This window comes from Megalobrama amblycephala, linkage group LG2 (genome assembly GCF_018812025.1).
Source record: "Megalobrama amblycephala isolate DHTTF-2021 linkage group LG2, ASM1881202v1, whole genome shotgun sequence".
Taxonomy (NCBI): domain Eukaryota; kingdom Metazoa; phylum Chordata; class Actinopteri; order Cypriniformes; family Xenocyprididae; genus Megalobrama; species Megalobrama amblycephala.
The window spans coordinates 18046032-18064555 of NC_063045.1; the positions used below are offsets into that span (position 1 = coordinate 18046032).

An 18524-nucleotide genomic window follows, 5' to 3' on the forward strand; every position below is an offset into this window, starting at 1 on the left:
TAAAAAATGTTTTAGCGGATAAAGTACATTCCAGGTGGGAGTATATATATTATTTGTGTATATATATATATATATATATATATATATATATATATATATATATATATATATATTATTGGTGCACTATCGGTTTTGGAACAGCTGAGAATTGTTTTAAAATAGCCTATTTAATGGACTAGTAATTTATAATTTGCAGATGTGATAGATTACAATCACACATGCAGTATTATTTAGGGACACTGTGACAGGAGTGCGGGAGGCTAATAATTTTAACTTGTATTCCAAAAATAAAAGTTATAGTGGGTAAAAAAAAAAAAAAAAACATTATATTAGTCATTTGTATTTTATTCTTAGAAATGTATGTTTTTACCATGTTGAAATTCAAGCGATAGATACATTATAATTATTAACACAGACAGAATCATTTGTGGTGTACTTTAATGAAAAACCAAACAAATCCATGATAAAATCATTTAATGCACTGGTAGATTTATAAGCTGTAACAGTACATCAACTTTCTCGGTTATATTACATTCTTAGGCTTTTGTAACATATGGCAGGTAGAGTGGGGAAATTACACTGTAACATAACCATAGTTTGTAATGTATCAGACACACAGCATTGAACACTTTCCTGCTAAATAGAATTTGGTAAGTTGCTAAATTTAAATGGGAGTTCCTCAGAAGAAGCACTAGGCAAACTCTTGATGGCGGGAGGTTCTTCAGACTCAAGAAACTCTGGACTTATGGTTTCCTCAGGTTCATTCTTTAAGCCAGTGCATGTGGGTGATTCCCTGGGTCCCTGATAGTAGGACCAGGATGTAGATGCAGATCCAATGGAAGAAAGGTTTGAGTCAGACAGGTTAGTTCTGAAGCTTTCACTGAAGGATGAAGATTCCATCATACTGGACATTTGTAGGTCAGTGGAGGAAGCGGGGGAGAGTCGTGGCTCGTGAAGGTTGAGTTTTGACACTAGAGGTTTGCCTACAGTGACCCTTTGCTCTTCCAAGAGCTCTTCATCCAGATTAGCGTACTTGTAGTGTAGACAGACAGTAAATGAGAGCTCTTTCTGTGAGGAGAAAAGCAAGTAAGATATGCTTATAATATACATACTCCATATAAATAATAATACATTAGATAGGCTATATTATACTGTGCACATATTGCACAAACATGAGTCACTATACCTTCAGCCTTTGCAGGGCACTAATACGAGTAAAGAGCCGAGGTTGTTCCAAAGGCTGTAGATCATCCAGGGTCAGTAGTAAGCTGCCAGCCTCGCGGAGACTCTCCTGATTGCTGTGCTTCAGGTCGACTTCGGGGCCCTGAAATGATATCAGTCGAAACTGAATACAAAACAATGCATCTTGGGCTATGTTTCTGACAATCTAGCTAAAATACACAAGTTAAAGTGGGACATGAAAAGGTAATGAATCTTATTCACAAGCAAGCAATTAGCGAAACATCTTTATGTTATATTTTCTCAGGACTAACTCCATAAATTATTTGCAGATCAATAAGAACGTCACTTTACCTCTGTAAAGTCAGAGAGCTGAGCAGAGCATGACAAAATGTCTTTAGGAGTCTCCAGTATCCGAGTGTAGATTATCATGATATTGGAGAACTCTGCAGCGAAACCGAGCTGTACCTTGACACCACAATCAAACTGAAGACAGCGGCTCTCTGGGATGACTGGAACCATTTACACAAAATCATTATGTTTCTACATTTCCTGCATTTTATCTACAGCCATTGTACTTTGCAAAAAGATATAAACTAATGAGGTTTTATGAACAGGTCCCACCATGCGCAATGGCCCACTGTAAGTTCCGCGTTGACGCTGTGACTTGGCAAGCTGGGGCCTTAATACTGTCCGTCAGGGCACGTCGCTCCGAGAGATTACTGCGCAGCTCCAGAGCTTGCCGGCCACGAGTGATTTCACACCTTCCCATGTCTGCAATGGACACAGACTCTGTACAACTGTGCGGTCACACTTGACATTCAAGAATTGCATGTAGTAATTCTATAATCTGCTAGCCAGAGCAGTTCAAATGTAAGCATTTTCAAAAATTACCAAAATTATCAATTTGGGAGAAGTTTATGACATAGATGTGCCTTAAAAACATTTTCTCGTCTGAAAAGTAGTTCCAACAAAACCGACCATGAATTGTGGATAACTAGGGAACATCTTTAACCCCAAACCTTCTGCTACTTTGTCAAGTATGACCGTGACCTTCTCTGGCTCCATCAGTCTCTTCTTAAGGAAGCGCATGAAGATTCCATTAGAGAGATCGTCTTTATTTACTTCAAATGCTTCGGCATCAACACACCTGGATCCAGAATGCAAAGATTGTAATCACAATTTCTGAGAGGCTGCTCACTGCAGAGCCATGGGTGGAACGTGAATCCCCCCACCCACCCCTACTCCCCAAATGTAATATGCGTGTAATGGGTGGAGCTAGAAGGTCCAACCACACCCATAACTCTATCCCTCCACCCATTAGATACACAGAGGGGGAGCTGGACTAGGTAAAGATCGCCCCATTACATCCAGAGAGGTGGAGCTGAACGTCATTTGACTCTGCAGTGAGCACAACTTGCAATTTCTGGACATCATTAAAATTACTTGTCATTGCATTGGACTCACGTTGCATAGCCAAACACTATGTTTGCAGTCACTCTCAAGGGGCCAGGTTGTGGGATGCTCTCATCGTTTGGGTTTCTGTGTGAACAACACAACTGCAGTCAAGGTTAAGTACAATAATTTAGAACTAATGAATCACCAATGAATCAAATCACACCGTTTCCGACACATGTCCAATAGAAAGACGTTAAGTCCCGTCTGGCGCTCTTGCATGCGCTGCAACACGTCCTGCACCCAGAGACAGTGCTTGAAGGTATAAGAGGCTGGAGCATCTATGGGTACCATGAAACTGTTCCCATAGTTCTCATAGCCATGACCAGCAAAGTACAACAGCCCTTGAAATGGCAGACATGGAAAAGAGAGATCAGATGATTCAAACATATTTAATAAACAAACCATCAGGATGTTTAAGACTTTGTAAATTGGAAATTGGTGTAACATTCTAGAGCTACAGAAATTCAACTGATGCAACAAGGAACTAACCATAAACACCTCGATCCAACAGAAGCAGGAACTCAGTAACAGCGCTATGCATCTCCTGCCAGTTGAGGTCCAGCAGAGAGACGACTTTAAAGTCTAACTGCCGTAGAAGGTTTGTCAACTCATGCACATCTGCCATGGGAGCTCTCAGCTGCCGGTGATGCAGGTAGTTCATATTCCCCATAAGCAGTGCTACCTTGTCAGTGGCTATAAATTCATGAAGCGACAAGATTGACATAGTAGATCCTATGAATACGAGAAATATCAAGAGTAATCTCCTTATCACTTACCGCAACAATCACCCATTTGCCTTGGACCCGCATCAGGAGTACCTGTAAAACATAAGGTGCATGTGAGTGACAAGAAAGCATCAGTGGATGTGTTAAAATCATCCAATTTAAAGATTCTTACCCACTTCAGATGTTTCCCAAGAGACATCAGAAAAAGAACCAGGACCTGAGTGAAAATAGGCCATGCTATAAAGAAAAATCTTTGGTCGATTTATTTCATTTATATTTAATTGAATGATTATGGATCATGTTGTCTCAAGCACCTTACCGATGTTTACTTGGACCTGATCACTCCACATTTCATGATAGAGGTTGTAAACCCTGCAAGTATATGTACCTCTGTCCGCTGTGGTTATGCATGGAATCTGTGGAAAAGCCCATGTAGATGCCCAATTAAGTACACTGTACAGTTATGAAATATTAAGTAGCACCAAATTTTGGCATAACCCTTTGCATTTTCTAATGAATTATTCTACACATTCAACTTGATGAGTACCTTTAAGAAGCTCCTAGTACACTTTGGCATTGGCTGTTTGTTTAGATACCACTGGAACTGTGGAGGTGGGTTGCCCTGAGCAACACATTCAAGATAGAGAGTGTCTCCCTCCATCAACACTTGAGGAATGGGTTGCTGAGTTATATTCAACCCACTAGTTGAAGAAGGGAAGTAGCTACCACTGGGACCTGCAAATGATGCAGTTTATCAGTGTTGAAGGATCCTTCAAGTCTAAAGTAAGTTTTAAGCTGAAAATTTTCACATGCCTGCACTTGAGCTTCCAGACCTCAGTAGACGTACATGGGCCCAGTTGGAGAAGATATACTTGTCCCCAGAACTTACACGGCAGATGTAGTGGCCCTGTTGAGCTGGACTTACAGGATTTAGCACCAGCTCTGGGCCACTGCCTCCTGGCACCTACCAAAAACGCAAAGAATAAGACTAAGGATGACATTTCATATCAGTAGGTTTAGTTACAAAATGTAGTGCAGCAGACCTCATCTTTGCCCTTGAACCACTGGTAGGTGAGCTCCACAGGTCCAACTGCTCTGCAGCTCAGAACCACAGGACTCCCCTCTGGTACCCGCTGACTATGTGGTTGCAGAGTAATGCCAATCTGCTCAATCACTACCCAAAAACACAAATAACACCTGGGTGATATGACCCACCCCTTCGGGTTACTACCTCAAATTAGATTAGACCATCATGTTTTTCTGTGTATATTTAGCTACCATGTGTAGTAAGAAATCCAACAGCCTCTCTATGCTCAATTTTCTTCAGGCACTGAAGCAGGAAAGCCAAAGTACACCCTCTGTCTGCAAGGAGGGCAAGCAGGTATCGACCAGGACTGCCATGTGGACTTAGCACTTTGAGTGAGCAGTCAGTCAGCTCTTTGTCACTGCAAAAAAGTAGATTCTGTAATTGTGAATTGGTCAAAAACATGCCCAATAACAGCACTCTAAAAATGCTGGGTTTTTTTCTACCCAAATTTGGGTCAAATATGGACAAACCCAACCGTTGGGTTAATTGTTTAAATTACATTTCTAAACCAACGGTTGGGTTTGTCCATATTTGACCCAAATTTGGGTTGAAACAACCCAGCGTTTTTTAGAGTGAGCTAGTTATTACACACAAATAAGCCTATGACAGACTTACCTATAGCAAAATTGTGGCTGCTCAGCCACTGCCTTTGCCAGCTGTTTCCAACCGCACTCTAGATTGTCTAGCATGTAACCAAGTCTGTTTAGCGATGCCTCACTCAGGGTTTCTACACCCAAATGCTTGTCCTCCATAATTTGATAAATGATTATCTGGGAAGTAAATGACAAGAGGTTTATTTAAATTTATTATCGGAGAGGAACGTATTTCTAGATTCAGTTATCAGTTATTCAATAAAATAGGGGCATGAATATCATTTTTAGGTATCAGTGGGTTGATCTTTCATAATTCAATATATATATATATATATATATATATATATATATATATATATATATATATATACTTTCCAAACAAAATCTTTACAGAACTTTGTCCCAGTGAATGAATTTCCTGTTCCTGTTACACCCAAACCCTACCACAAAAGGGGACGAGTTGAAGAATGTCTATCCTTTCAACCCACATAACAAATATCAAAACCAAATGAAAAAACTTACTCCATACTGTTAGTTTTTGGGGGGCTTAATATCCAAAAAATTCTAAGTGCGTAGCCTATTTCATTTTGAATTGAGTAATTATGTTTTAAAATATTACTCAGATTTATATTTATATTACTAACTTTTTAACCGCCAAGTTAAATTGGAATGATATAACCAATAATAATAATAACCTTGAAACAAGTTAAAATCTTTTTAGCTATTTGAGGTTACGTTGCTTGACATTCTTAAAGTAATTAAATACAAATTTTGTAGACAATACTATAAACGCTTTTAAAAATGATTAAATCCAACATGAATATAAAGATTACATTTCTGCAATTTGGCACACGTGTTTTAATCTAGATTTGTGAGCAACTTCTCTTTTTTATCATCTCAGAAATCCTTATTTATTATTATTCCAAATATTTAATTTAAAAAAAAATCTAATTAACAGAGTAATCTCAATAAACACAAGAAATCTCAATACGCCTTTTATCTAAACTGTATTCATGTACGTAGCCTAAATAAAACACTGAAAACCAACCAATATATAGAAATGCGGAACCGAATATTTTTCGATTTACTACAGTTGGCAGTGCTCCAAGAAATTTAAGTTTAAAATAACCAATCGTGAAAGTAATTAATTAAAACCTTTAGATCGCAATATCATTGCAATGCATGATCAGAAAAAACTCGATATTTATGATTGCTTTCAGCATATAGTAATATAATGTTCGATTTCATTTCATTAGAAAAAGAAATATGTAAAAATGAAAGGCTCTTAAATATTTAATCTTAACAGGCAAAGAAAAGTACATTTACCTGTTATACGGTAATTTAGACTCCAGGAAGTGAGTTTATCCCGGCTTCGTAAAACGTAGGTTATCAAGTGACCGCAGCACAAATACTAATTAATCACTGTATTTCACTCTGATTTACCAATAAACACTCAATCGGACTCTAACTATCCGTTTAACTTACTTTGAATCTAATTTACTGCGACTAATCAGAATCCGCAAATCAGTATGGTAAACATCCGCACCAGTTCTGTCTTTTTCAGTTAGTAGTTCCTCTTTCTAACATGTATTTGCATGCACACCCCCACCACGCGCAGCAAGAGCTTTTTACTTTCACCTTCTCTCGACCTATTGCAGCAATGCATCAAAGTCACTCCTGCTGAAGAAGAGGTGCAACCCTCAGATATAAACTCACATAACCTAGATAGATAGATAGATAGATAGATAGATAGATAGATAGATAGATGCAGACTATAACTAAAAAATATATTATAGAAAATAATTTTGTATAATTAAACATTTCCAAAATTTGGTTGAAAAAGACACTTTTTGACATTGCGCATTGATGGCGCAATAATTTTATTTTTTCATGTAACTGAAATGAGATCAATTACACAACAACAACAATAGTTATACACAGAATGACAACAAAACTAACAAAAATTCAACCACTTGATCCTCAGAAACAGGAGAACCAACACACCAGCAAAACTGGCAATGTCCGCTGTGCCTGCTGGGAAAGCAAAGGTTCATCCAGGCCTTGCTCTCAAAGATGCATGATTCTGTCCATAACCTCTACATCTTTTTGCCTTTATGCAGTTTATTATGTCTCCAAATATGCTCCTTCCTTAAAAGCTTACAGTATTCCCAACTGTCTGGTTCCAGTTCGTTGAGTTTCTTGGGTGGGCCGAGGTCCAACTGAAATAGCCTGAAGGGATGGGAACAAATTGCAACTTGAGTTACAAGCATGTTATTTTTCTAGCTAATTGGTGATGCAATAAATGTATTATAAAGCACAAAGTAAAATACAACTCATACCATTCTGGATACTCCTCCTTGGGTTTAATAAGAGGGTCCTCGCCCTGTTTGAAGATGTTGACTCCAACTGCATGCGTGCAAAGTTTCACTGGATCCTTGCAGACTTCTGGACCCTTTATAACTTCCTTTACCATTCCTTTACCTTTTCCTTTCATTACTACAAGAGACAAAAATAATATTTAATTAAGAAAAAAAAAAATATATATAAATACAAATATAAATAAAATTTAATATAAACATGATAATATTATATGAAAGACACATGAAAATTGGTCCTCCAAGGTCAGAAGTTAGCTAATGCTGACATGTATGGAGGGTACCTTACCTGGTTTCTTAGCATAACTACGGGATTGAATCAAAATAGTGTTCACAATAAGCTCGTTATAAGCATTCAGAACAGGCAAGTCTATCCTCTTCAAAGAATGTAGTATAATATGCGCCATTATGCCTCCTCGGATCTTCCACCATGCTGTCTGAAGTGTACATATACGTGTGACGTACTTCCGGATGCATCTGCAACACGCATGCGCGCTTGTGTACGGTCTAGTCTAGAAACTTCACTGTTTCTAAATAGCTCTCTTCCAAACAGTATAATTAACATGCGGTGTAACATAACATAAACGACGAAGGTGCAAATATAAAATAATTGATATTAAAACCAGATTATTAATCTAAACCTTTCACTCCTGTCCTGTAGACGGCAGTAAAACCGAGGAAAATTTATAAACACCACCGACCGTCATCTGTTTACGAAAGCTGGTCTGATACAGAAGCAAGCCAACATGTCGGAGTACAAGTCTGTCCAGAAAGGCACTTTAAAACTAAAAGGAGTCTCTATAGCAAGTAAAAAGTATGTATTGGTGTATTTTCATGCTTTTCTAAATGTCAAAACATTTTTAGCTCATATTTGTTGTGGGAAAATGCTGGCGTTGCCTGTCGCGACAGCCGTTAGCTGTTATGCTAGCTTTGTGTTGATGTCCTTTCAGTATATCATATAAATGTTATTAGTTTGCATTATAACTTTTTTGTTGCTTTGTTTCTATAGGAAAAAGAAGAAGGACAAGGAAAGGAAGCATTTAGAGGAGCAGGTTATGACCACTCAAAATGAAAAAGGAACTAAGAAAGCTTTTGTTGACAAAAGGACACCAGCACAGATTTCATTCGACAAAATACAAGAAAAAAGGGTATTTATAACATTTTATATCTGTCATCGATTATTTTAGTGCCATATACTGATTATTATGTATCAAAATATTTTGAATGCTATGTAATAAAATGTCAATTTGACTGAATTAAATTTATATTGCCTTTATTGGATTGTAACATGATGGGTCTGTTCATTCTTTCTTTATCACATTTGTTATTAGCAAATGGAAAGAATTTTGAAGAAGGCCTCTAAAACGCACAAGAGAAGAGTTGAGGTAAGCCTCAATTATGTTGATATTCATATTTTAAGTAACCTATGTGTTAGTTTTTATTAATACGTTTTTTTGTTGTTGTGTTACAGGATTTCAACAGACACCTGGACTCATTGACAGAGCATTACGACATTCCCAAAGTCAGCTGGACTAAATAAATGTTGATGTTTTTTCAGCTAGATGCTTTCAGAGAATCATCTGCCGTGATGCATTTTCTTTCTAACAAGTACTGCAAAAAAATCGAGCGATTTTTAATGTGTTGCTGTTATACTCTTTGGATTTTTCTTTAAGTTCAATTTTCAGACCACTGTATTTTGAAAGTTTGATTTCACGCCTACCTTTATGTAGTAAGGTCCATATGTCTGCCTGCAGTGATCATTATATTTTGTAACTTTTGGTTAAACTATTTAAAAAAAAAACTCTTTATCTAGCATATAAGTACAGGATGTTATTTTGCATCAATTGCATGCTATGATTAGTGATAGTTGTTGGTTTAGGAGTTACTCAGCTGAGATCAGTGGATTTTACAATATTACTTGTTTTACATTGTATATGGACAGCTTCAACTTTTTTTATGACTCATACTTGTGGATGACATTTTTTTTTTTTCATAAGACATTCTGTACTCATTAAATTTCTCAAATTGGCCAATCAGAGTTGTGTAATAATTTCAAATAAAGACTATTAGTTTAATGAAGCCTACATCCTGAGCCCAAGTCTAACTTGCCTGTAAATGAAGACAGTATTGACAAAAGTGCAACTTGAGCTCATATACACTATCCCCCAGTTTCACAGACAAGGCTTAAAGGGTTAGTTCACCCAAAAATGAAAATTCTGTCATTTATTACTCACCCTCATGCCGTTCCACACCCGTAAGACCTTCGTTAATCTTCGGAACACAAGATATTTTAGTTGAAATCCGATGGCTCCGTGAGGCCTCCATAGGGAGCAATGACATTTCCTCTCTCAAGATCCATTAATGTACTAAAAACATATTTAAATCAGTTCATGTGAGTACAGTGGTTCAATATTAATATTATAAAGTGACGAGAATATTTTTGGTGTGCCAAAAAAACCCAAAATAATGTCTTGTATAGTGATGGCCGATTTCAAAACACTGCTTCATGAAGCATCGGAGCACAATGAATCAGCGTATCAAATCATGATTCGGATTGCATGTCAAACCGCCAAACTGCTGAAATCACGTGACTTTGGCGCTCCGAACTGCTGATACGAGACGCTGATTCATTATGTTCCGAAGCTTCCTGAAGCATTGTTTTGAAATTGGCCATCACTATATAAGCCGTTATTTTGGGGTTTTTTGGCGCACCAAAAATATTCTCATTGCTTTATAATATTAATATTGAACCACTGTACTCACATGAACCGATTTAAATATGTTTTTAGTACCTTTATGGATCCTGAGAGAGAAAATGTGATTGCTCCCTATGAAGGCCTCACAGAGCCATCGGATTTCAACTAAAATATCTCAATTTGCGTTCCGAAGATTAACGAAGGCCTTACGGGTGTGGAACGACATGAGGGTGAGTAATAAATGACAGAATTTTCATTTTTGGGTGAACTAACCCTTTAAGCCTAGTCCAGACTAAAATGCATGTTTGAGCTGTTTCAACTGTAGGCAACTTGCACTGACTCTTAAAATATGTAAGTGCCATTGTTTTGTCTCAAGATGCACACAAGTAATGTTTTTTTTTTCTAAGGCACATTTATAAATGCTACTTGCGTGCCATTGTAAAGACTGTACGTCTATCACTCAGCCTCATTTTCATCTGTGTTAAATCCGCGTCAATATGGCGTCTAACCTGACACAAAGATCTTTATCTGTAGTATTTATATTGTTGTTGCTGTTATTTAATTTCATAAATGTTTTTGTAATAATTATAATTTAATTTGATGTACAATCAAAGTATAATGGCACAGAAAATCAAATGCTGTTTGTTACATGGCTTTTGGGCCACGTTGCAATACAGACCACTTCCAGCAGAAGGCGCTCTTGGTTTAGTTGTGACTGAACAAACAAAAAAATCACTATCACGTACTGACATTTCAAAAGTGTCTTCATGTGGCAGGAAAAGGTGAGACTTGTGAAATCTAAATTTTATTTTATATGAATAAAATATAAAGTGTTATAAAATATGTGGCATATGGATATGATCTTTATTCAGAGCAACTTAAGTATGTTCATATTATAAACTTTTTTTTTGTATATGCGTTCCAAAGGAATCGAACCTTGACCTTGGCGTTGCTAGCCAGTCCAGTAGCCCATCTCAGCCAGTCGAGCAGGTAGGCTAAATCATAAATTAACACACAAAAGTTGACACACAAAAAGCTTGATAGAGCCTCACATTATGTATTGTAATTATTGTTTAACCTATTAGTAAGCTTGACATTTTGATGATTTTAGATACTCAGCCTGTCAAATATTTGTCTTGCATGTCTACTCAGCACAGGTTACTGCTGTTTAATGACTCTTTAATGTATCATAAGCGGCTAAATAATCTGCCACATTGCAAAATAACTCCCATTCATGTTAGTTAAATATTTGTTTGATGCTTTGGACACGTCACGCTGATCTGTGATTATACCCTGTGATGCAGCTTTGATACTCAGTTTATGAGGCTGTAATTAACAAGGCGATTATGTGGTTTTCCATGTTTTATGTTTGTTCATCCCGTGTGTTCAGAGTACATGTGCACGCGCACAAGTGGCCTGACCCCTGTAATTAAAGGCACAATATGTAAGATTTTTGGCTTTAAAATATCCAAAAACCACTAGAACAGTGTTATATATTTTGTTGATTTGTGTACTTACGTTATCCCAGATGTTTCAAGAATGTTTAAATCCAGAGAAATAAGCAATTTTAACCAGGACACGGAACATGTGCCACCTTTTAGTGACGTCATACCTTCGTTACCCTCGATTTCTGGTTTTATTTTGTAGAAACCATGGAAACACCAAAGATGCTTTAATATATTACATGTTTTATTAAACAAAGGAACAACTGTTTGGTTACATTTATAGAAAACTAATTATTGTGATATATCTCATCACATTTAGTCTTATTGTTTAAATCTCATTTTCTTGATTTTCCACGACTGCATGTTTTTACCATGCATCAGAGAAAAACACTATTTTGTCAAGTGCCTAACATAGCATAATCAGATGCAGCCTCATTTTTATAGTAACAGTAATAGAGCAATTTCTTTGTCATACATGTTTTAAAATTAATTGCATGCCCTTTATGAAAACAAGCCATCCAGCATTTAATAATATTATATTCTAATATTGATCTAGTTTACTGCAGCGTGCAACAAGTGTCTCACAGCAGCCGCCGAGCGAACGCTCAGAGTAGCGTTATAACATCATTTTCAACACACTCAAATGTATCTAATATGATAAACAGTGCTGTGTTACCTCACATACGCTTGACCGGAAGAAGCGAAAGCGGCGACTGTGGCATAATAAAAGTTCCGCTGCTCACGAGGCGTGTCGTGTTTTTTTCTCATTAGCAATCTCTCCTGCTCTGCTTCATACTAATAATCTCATCCATGAACATGATTTCTGCCCGAGTCCCGTCCCGATTCTTTTCCACTGGCTGTGAGATGAAGAGGACATCTCCTATGATTCCACCCTCAATCTCGGCATCATCAAGCTTCGCCTTTGTTTATAGGTGACCTCTAGTGGCAAAAATGTACATAGTGTGCCTTTAAAGCATATGCCTGGTAAGAAGATCGTTGTGACATGAGGTTTCATTCCCTGTATATGACACCTAATGGACGAGGGAGTATAGTTTTATTTTTTATCTTTTTTAGCCCGAATTGTGAATAAATATATTAGATATTACGTCAGATCAAGTTTACTAGAAACTAAAAGAAATGGCATGTAGACAAATCCTTGATCACTGGAAAATTTTAGAAAAAGAAGTGTCACTATTACCATGGCAACTGTAATCATTTTCCAAAAATGGAAAATGGAATAATATATATATATATATATATATATATATATATATATATATATATATATATATATATATATATTTAAATGAGTATACAGTACAGTCCAAAAGTTTGGAACCACTAAGATTTTTAATGTTTTTAAAAGAAGTTTCGTCTGCTCACCAAGGCTACATTTATTTAATTAAAAATACAGTAAAAAACAGTAATATTGTGAAATATTATTACAATTTAAAATAACTGTTTTCTATTTGAATATATTTCACAAAGTAATTTATTCCTGTGATGCAAAGCTGAATTTTCAGCATCGTTACTCCAGTCTTCAGTGTCACATGATCCTTCAGAAATCATTCTAATATGCTGATCTGCTGCTCAAGAAACATTTAATGTGTACAATTGTACAAAATATTTGTGTACAATATTTTTTTTCAGGATTATTTGATGAATAGAAAGTTCAAAAGAACAGTGTTTATCTGAAATCTAATCTTTTGTAACATTATAAATGTCTTTACTGCCACTTTTGATTGATTTAATGCATCCTTGCTGAATAAAAGTATTCATTTCTTTAATTTCTTTTCAAAAAAATAAAAATAAAAATTCTTACTGACCCCAAACTTTTGAACGGTAGTGTATAATGCTACAGAAGCTTTGTATTTCAGATAAATGCTGTTCTTTTGAACTTTCTATTCATCAAGGAATCCTGAAAAAAAAAGTACACAACTGTTTTCAACATTGAAAATAATCATAAATGTTTATTGAGCAGCAAATCAGCATATTAGAATGATTTCTGAAGGATCATGTGACACTGAAGACTGGAGTAACGATGCTGAAAATTCAGCTTTGCATCACAGGAATAAATTACTTTGTCAAATATATTTAAATAGTACACAGTTATTTTAAATTGTAATAATATTTCACAATATTAATGTTTTTTACTGTATTTTTAATTAAATAAATGTAGCCTTGTTGAGCAGACGAAACTTCTTTTAAAAACATTAAAAATCTTAGTGGTTCCAAACTTTTGGACTGTACTGTATGTATATATATATATATATATATATATATATATATATATATATATATATATATAGAGAGAGAGAGAGAGAGAGAGAGAGAGAGAGAGAGAGAATTTACGTTCTATCTCATTTTTTTCAAATAGTATTAATATATAAAATAGTAAATAATATCATTATAGTTGTATATATACTACTACTGTATATGTATGTATATATATATATATATATATATATATATATATATATGAGCATATATTATGTCATGTGCTTACTACATTAATATATTATATAATTATATATATATATATATATATATATATATATATATATATATATATATATATATATATATATATATATTATATTTTCATTCAGGCTGAGGTCTGGACTTTGAGTGGGCCATTGAAAACCTTGATTTTTTTCTTTTTCAGCCATTTTGTTGTAGATTTGCTGGTGTGCTTGTTTTCGTGCTGTTCATTATGGCCAAACATGGTCTTGTCCAAGGGACATTGTTCCAGAAGTCTTTGTGGTTTGTTCAGATGCAGCTTTGCAAACTTAAGTTGTGCTGCCATGTTCTTTTTAGAGAGAAGAAGCAATGCTTGCTCAGTCTTATTCTAATTTTACTGCTTGAACTTTATCATTTAATATGTTAACTGAGGCCTGTAGAGTCTGAGATCAAGTTCATGGGTGTTTTGCAGTTTCTCTGAGCATTGAATCATTGAAGCTCTGACCTTGGGGTGAATTTGCTGGGGACGTCCACTCCTGGGAAGATTGGCAACTGTCTTGAATGTTGTTTTCCACTTGTGAATAATCTGCAAAATGTTAAATATTTTAACAAAATAAGAGGGATCATGCAAAATTCATGTTATTTTTTACTGTCCTGAGTAAGATATTTTACATAAAAGATGTTTACATGGCTATAGTCCACAAGACAAAAAAATAGCTGAATTTATAAAAATGACCCCATTCAAAAGTTTACATACCCTTGATTCTTAATACTGTGTGTCATTACCTGGATGATCTACAACTGTTTATTTGTTTTGTGATGGTTGTTCATGAGTCGCTTGTTTATTCTGAACAGTTAAACTGCCCAATGTTCCTCAGAAAAATCCTCCAGGTCCCATAAATTCTTTGATTTTGCAGCATCTTTTGCATATTTGAACCCTTTCCAGCAGTGACTGAATGATTTTGAGATTCATCTTTTCACACTGAGGATAACTGAGGGACTCAAACACAACTATTAAAAAAGGTTCAAACGTTCACTGATGCTTCAGAAGGAAACATGATGCATTAAGATCCAGGGGGTGTAAACTTTTGAACAGGATGAAGATGTGTAAATTTTTATCTTGTTTAAATATCATATTTTTTCATTTAGTACTGCCCTTCGGAAGCAACAGAAGATATTTACATGCTCCCAGAAGACAAATTAAGTACATTTTTCGTTGATCTTCAAATTCAAAAAGTCTACACCCCCGGATCTTAATGTACTAAATAAAAATTAACATGCATTTTGTATGATCTCTTATTTTGTTAAAATAATTAACATTTTGCAGATTCTGCAAAGGGTTCACAAACTTTCAAGCAGCACTGTACACATACACACACACACACACACACTACATTTCCCTTTCTTGAGTCAATACAAAACCTCAGACGCTACACCTTAATTAGATGCTTGTCATAAATTACTGTATATACATATATCAATTACATAATTTGCGATGCTTTATTTGAGTTTTATTTAAGCTTTTTCATGCACTAAATTTCCCCTGAGCCAATATTCACAAAACCCCAGACGCTGCACCTTAATTAGACGCTAGTCATAAATTTAGGATTCTTTGTGTATGGGACACGGGAATGATGTCACATATGGTTCTGATGAGAATGTAAAATTTTGATGTTATCTAGAATCTGACAAGGTTCAATTGCTATGCTGATGTATGCTGATGCTGTAGTCCTATACTCATCTTATCTTTAAGATTTAATACCTTTTAGCTAGTACAATTTGTGGTGTTTTAATTTTCAATTCAATTAAATACTTCAAAGATCTGAAGGAAGCTTGGGAGGGCTTATTTCACTTATTACTAAATTATGCAATCTACTCAAGTCATATTGTCTACATCAAAATGGAAATTCCCATTTGAAACTGGCAGTTTTAATTTTAGCAAGTTAGCGAGACTGCAGTTAAAAAATAGAGGGAAGAAGGGAATATATATATATATATATATATATATATATATATATATATATATACACAGTACAGTCCAAAAGTTTGGAACCACTAAGATTTTTAATGTTTTTAAAAGAAGTTTCGTCTGCTCACCAAGGCTACATTTATTTAATTAAAAATACAGTAAAAAACAGTAATATTGTGAAATATTATTACAATTTAAAATAACTGTTTTCTATTTGAATATATTTGACAAAGTAATTTATTCCTGTGATGCAAAGCTGAATTTTCAGCATCATTACTCCAGTCTTCAGTGTCACATGATCCTTCAGAAATCATTCTATTATGCTGATCTGCTGCTCAAGAAACATTTAATGTGTACAATTGTACAAAATATTTGTGTACAATATTTTTTTTCAGGTTTATTTGATGAATAGAAAGTTCAAAAGAACAGTGTTTATCTGAAATCTAATCTTTTGTAACATTATAAATGTCTTTACTGCCACTTTTGATTGATTTAATGCATCCTTGCTGAATAAAAGTATTCATTCCTTTAATTTCTTTTCAAAAAAATAAAAATAAAAATTCTTACTGACCCCAAACTTTTGAACGGTAGTGTATAATGCTACAGAAGCTTTGTATTTCAGATAAATGCTGTTCTTTTGAACTTTCTATTCATCAAGGAATCCTGAAAAAACTGTTTTCAACATTGAAAATAATCATAAATGTTTATTGAGCAGCAAATCAGCATATTAGAATGATTTCTGAAGGATCATGTGACACTGAAGACTGGAGTAATGATGCTGAAAATTCAGCTTTGCATCACAGGAATAAATTACTTTGTCAAATATATTTAAATAGTACACAGTTATTTTAAATTGTAATAATATTTCACAATATTACTGTTTTTTACTGTATTTTTAATTAAATAAATGTAGCCTTGGTGAGCAGACAAAACTTCTTTTAAAAACATTAAAAATCTTAGTGGTTCCAAACTTTTGGACTGTACTGTATATATATATATATATATATATATATATATGCTTTCTAAAGCAAAAATGTTTGTACAACCCCAAGCTGTTTGTTACCTTCACAACTGCTGTGAAAACCAATAAAAATGCTGTTATACATTAAGTATTGCTGACATTTTTAGTGTACTATTCTGTTTGGGTTGAAGGGAGTACTTGTTCTGTCCAACTGTTGCCATACAAGGATTAATCTTAACCCCTGATGAACCCACAAAACTCATCACCCGAGATGGTCTCTAATCATGAGCGCACTGCCTGCACGGGCCACATGGGCTAAACGCAGAGCTGCAACCCACAGACATAATGAAAGTGCTGGAACTGAGATACGAGCCTCAATGAAAAACAGAAGGGCTCCAGAGCAGGATCCACATCTGAGTCAGGGTGCCGCAGTCTGATTTTAGGATAGTTTAAACAATATACTGCTCCCAGAGTGCTCCGTATGCAAAGCCATTTTGATGCATTCTCAACTGGTGAAAGTTGTATACTAGAAGTTTAAACAAATCTGAAAATAAATATTGTAGTATGTAGTAGATTATACTTTTTTTTTTTTTTTTTGACTGGGGTGACCTAAGATTTATGGTGGTACACAGCAGGACAACTCAAACAAACAAAAAACATTAACAAATAAAAGCAGAAATAAAAGTAAATAAATCTATTATAATAAAAATAAAGTTATATACATGTATTAAAAATAATACTTGCTATTTTGTTATAAATAAGAAATGTATAAATACATTGATTTATAAATTTATTATTATTATTTATTAAATCAGTGCATTTAATAATATAATGTATTATAAAATAAAGTAATAAAGAATTATTCAAAATGTGTTATTTGTTAAAGACAAAAATTTTAAAAACATTTATTTATATATATTATATACATTTAAAATGTATTATTTATTGATAAATAAATGTTTATTTAAATATAAAAATTATAAAAAACATTTATTTATTAATTTATTATTTATTGATAAATAATCAATGTTTATTTATTATGAAACTAAATTAATTAAAAATGCATGAATTATTTTGTTAAAGATAAAATGTATAAATAATTTTGATTACATTTATTGTTTACTTAATGATAAATATAAATTATTTTATTTCTTATAAAAAATAAAGTAATAAATAATTAAAAATAGTAAAATGTTGTTAATGAAATACATTTAGTTATAAATGTATTATTTACTGATAAATAATCAATTATTAAAATATCAATACATACAATAATAAGTGCATTTTATTATAAATTAATTTTTTTATAATAAAATAAAAAATGTAAAACTTTAATACACAGACATTTTAACTTCTATTTCAATTATGCTACATGAACAGCACATAAGACAGACTGCTGCGCAGCTTGTTATTTCTCTTTTTTTCCCCTGACAAAATAATCCCAATGGAATTCCTGTCAATGTCCAACCTTGATAAAAGTTGATTTAAGTGACCGGAGAGGGAAGTCCCGGTGAGTTACGGACATAATTCATAACCGGAGTCGACGTTAACCCTGTGACATCGAGCAAGGGGTCAG

The 18524-nt window shown here is 34.4% G+C and overlaps 3 protein-coding genes and 1 long non-coding RNA gene across 5 annotated transcripts; 1 reads left to right on the forward strand and 3 right to left on the reverse strand.

The window, feature by feature from the left end:
- Positions 1 to 421: 421 nt before the first annotated feature.
- Positions 422 to 6665, reverse strand: malt2 (MALT paracaspase 2). Of its 2 annotated transcripts, none has more exons than XM_048164106.1 (17): positions 6528 to 6665; positions 5065 to 5219; positions 4641 to 4807; positions 4406 to 4536; positions 4176 to 4326; positions 3910 to 4097; positions 3682 to 3778; positions 3535 to 3579; positions 3414 to 3455; positions 3127 to 3330; positions 2801 to 2978; positions 2647 to 2721; positions 2202 to 2329; positions 1804 to 1953; positions 1534 to 1691; positions 1187 to 1324; positions 422 to 1068 (listed from the first exon to the last, which is right to left on the reverse strand). In XM_048164106.1, the coding sequence occupies exons 2-17, from the start codon at positions 5199 to 5201 to the stop codon at positions 637 to 639; spliced, it is 2421 nt and encodes an 806-aa protein (XP_048020063.1). In that variant the 5' UTR covers positions 5202 to 5219; positions 6528 to 6665; the 3' UTR covers positions 422 to 636. The 2 variants fall into 2 exon arrangements, with proteins under 2 accessions (XP_048020063.1, XP_048020057.1); XM_048164100.1 differs by having other exon boundaries at positions 6369 to 6646.
- A 224-nt stretch (positions 6666 to 6889) lies between these two features.
- Positions 6890 to 7861, reverse strand: mrpl54 (mitochondrial ribosomal protein L54). The gene is made up of 3 exons (XM_048164113.1): positions 7707 to 7861; positions 7382 to 7538; positions 6890 to 7271 (listed from the first exon to the last, which is right to left on the reverse strand). Exons 1-3 carry the CDS (start codon positions 7822 to 7824, stop codon positions 7139 to 7141), a joined length of 408 nt encoding a protein of 135 aa, XP_048020070.1. The 5' UTR covers positions 7825 to 7861; the 3' UTR covers positions 6890 to 7138.
- Positions 7862 to 7959: 98 nt separating this feature from the next.
- On the forward strand, positions 7960 to 9450 carry fam32a (family with sequence similarity 32 member A). Its single transcript, XM_048164122.1, has 4 exons — positions 7960 to 8231; positions 8427 to 8565; positions 8749 to 8802; positions 8889 to 9450. The coding sequence occupies exons 1-4, from the start codon at positions 8164 to 8166 to the stop codon at positions 8955 to 8957; spliced, it is 330 nt and encodes a 109-aa protein (XP_048020079.1). The 5' UTR covers positions 7960 to 8163; the 3' UTR covers positions 8958 to 9450.
- A 2885-nt stretch (positions 9451 to 12335) lies between these two features.
- LOC125251179 lies at positions 12336 to 14848 on the reverse strand. Its single transcript, XR_007180936.1, has 3 exons — positions 14805 to 14848; positions 14524 to 14604; positions 12336 to 12589 (listed from the first exon to the last, which is right to left on the reverse strand). It is a non-coding gene; the product is annotated as an uncharacterized LOC125251179 (long non-coding RNA).
- Between the last annotated feature and the right edge of the window lie 3676 nt (positions 14849 to 18524).

Excerpts from the sequence above, each read along its gene's own strand:
- malt2 (XM_048164106.1), bottom strand. The coding sequence starts at position 5,201 with ATGGAGGACAAGCATTTGGGTGTAGAAACCCTGAGTGAGGCATCGCTA. Across the intron at positions 4,808-5,064 it reads CAGCCACAATTTTGCTATAG|TGACAAAGAGCTGACTGACT; the intron begins GTAAGTCTGTCA and ends ACTTTTTTGCAG. Across the intron at positions 1,325-1,533 it reads AGCTCTCTGACTTTACAGAG|GGCCCCGAAGTCGACCTGAA; the intron begins GTAAAGTGACGT and ends ATATCATTTCAG.
- mrpl54 (XM_048164113.1), bottom strand. The coding sequence starts at position 7,824 with ATGGCGCATATTATACTACATTCTTTGAAGAGGATAGACTTGCCTGTT. Across the intron at positions 7,539-7,706 it reads TAGTTATGCTAAGAAACCAG|TAATGAAAGGAAAAGGTAAA; the intron begins GTAAGGTACCCT and ends TGTCTCTTGTAG. Across the intron at positions 7,272-7,381 it reads AAGGAGGAGTATCCAGAATG|GCTATTTCAGTTGGACCTCG; the intron begins GTATGAGTTGTA and ends CCATCCCTTCAG.
- fam32a (XM_048164122.1), top strand. The coding sequence starts at position 8,164 with ATGTCGGAGTACAAGTCTGTCCAGAAAGGCACTTTAAAACTAAAAGGA. Across the intron at positions 8,232-8,426 it reads GTCTCTATAGCAAGTAAAAA|GAAAAAGAAGAAGGACAAGG; the intron begins GTATGTATTGGT and ends TTGTTTCTATAG. Across the intron at positions 8,803-8,888 it reads CGCACAAGAGAAGAGTTGAG|GATTTCAACAGACACCTGGA; the intron begins GTAAGCCTCAAT and ends GTTGTGTTACAG.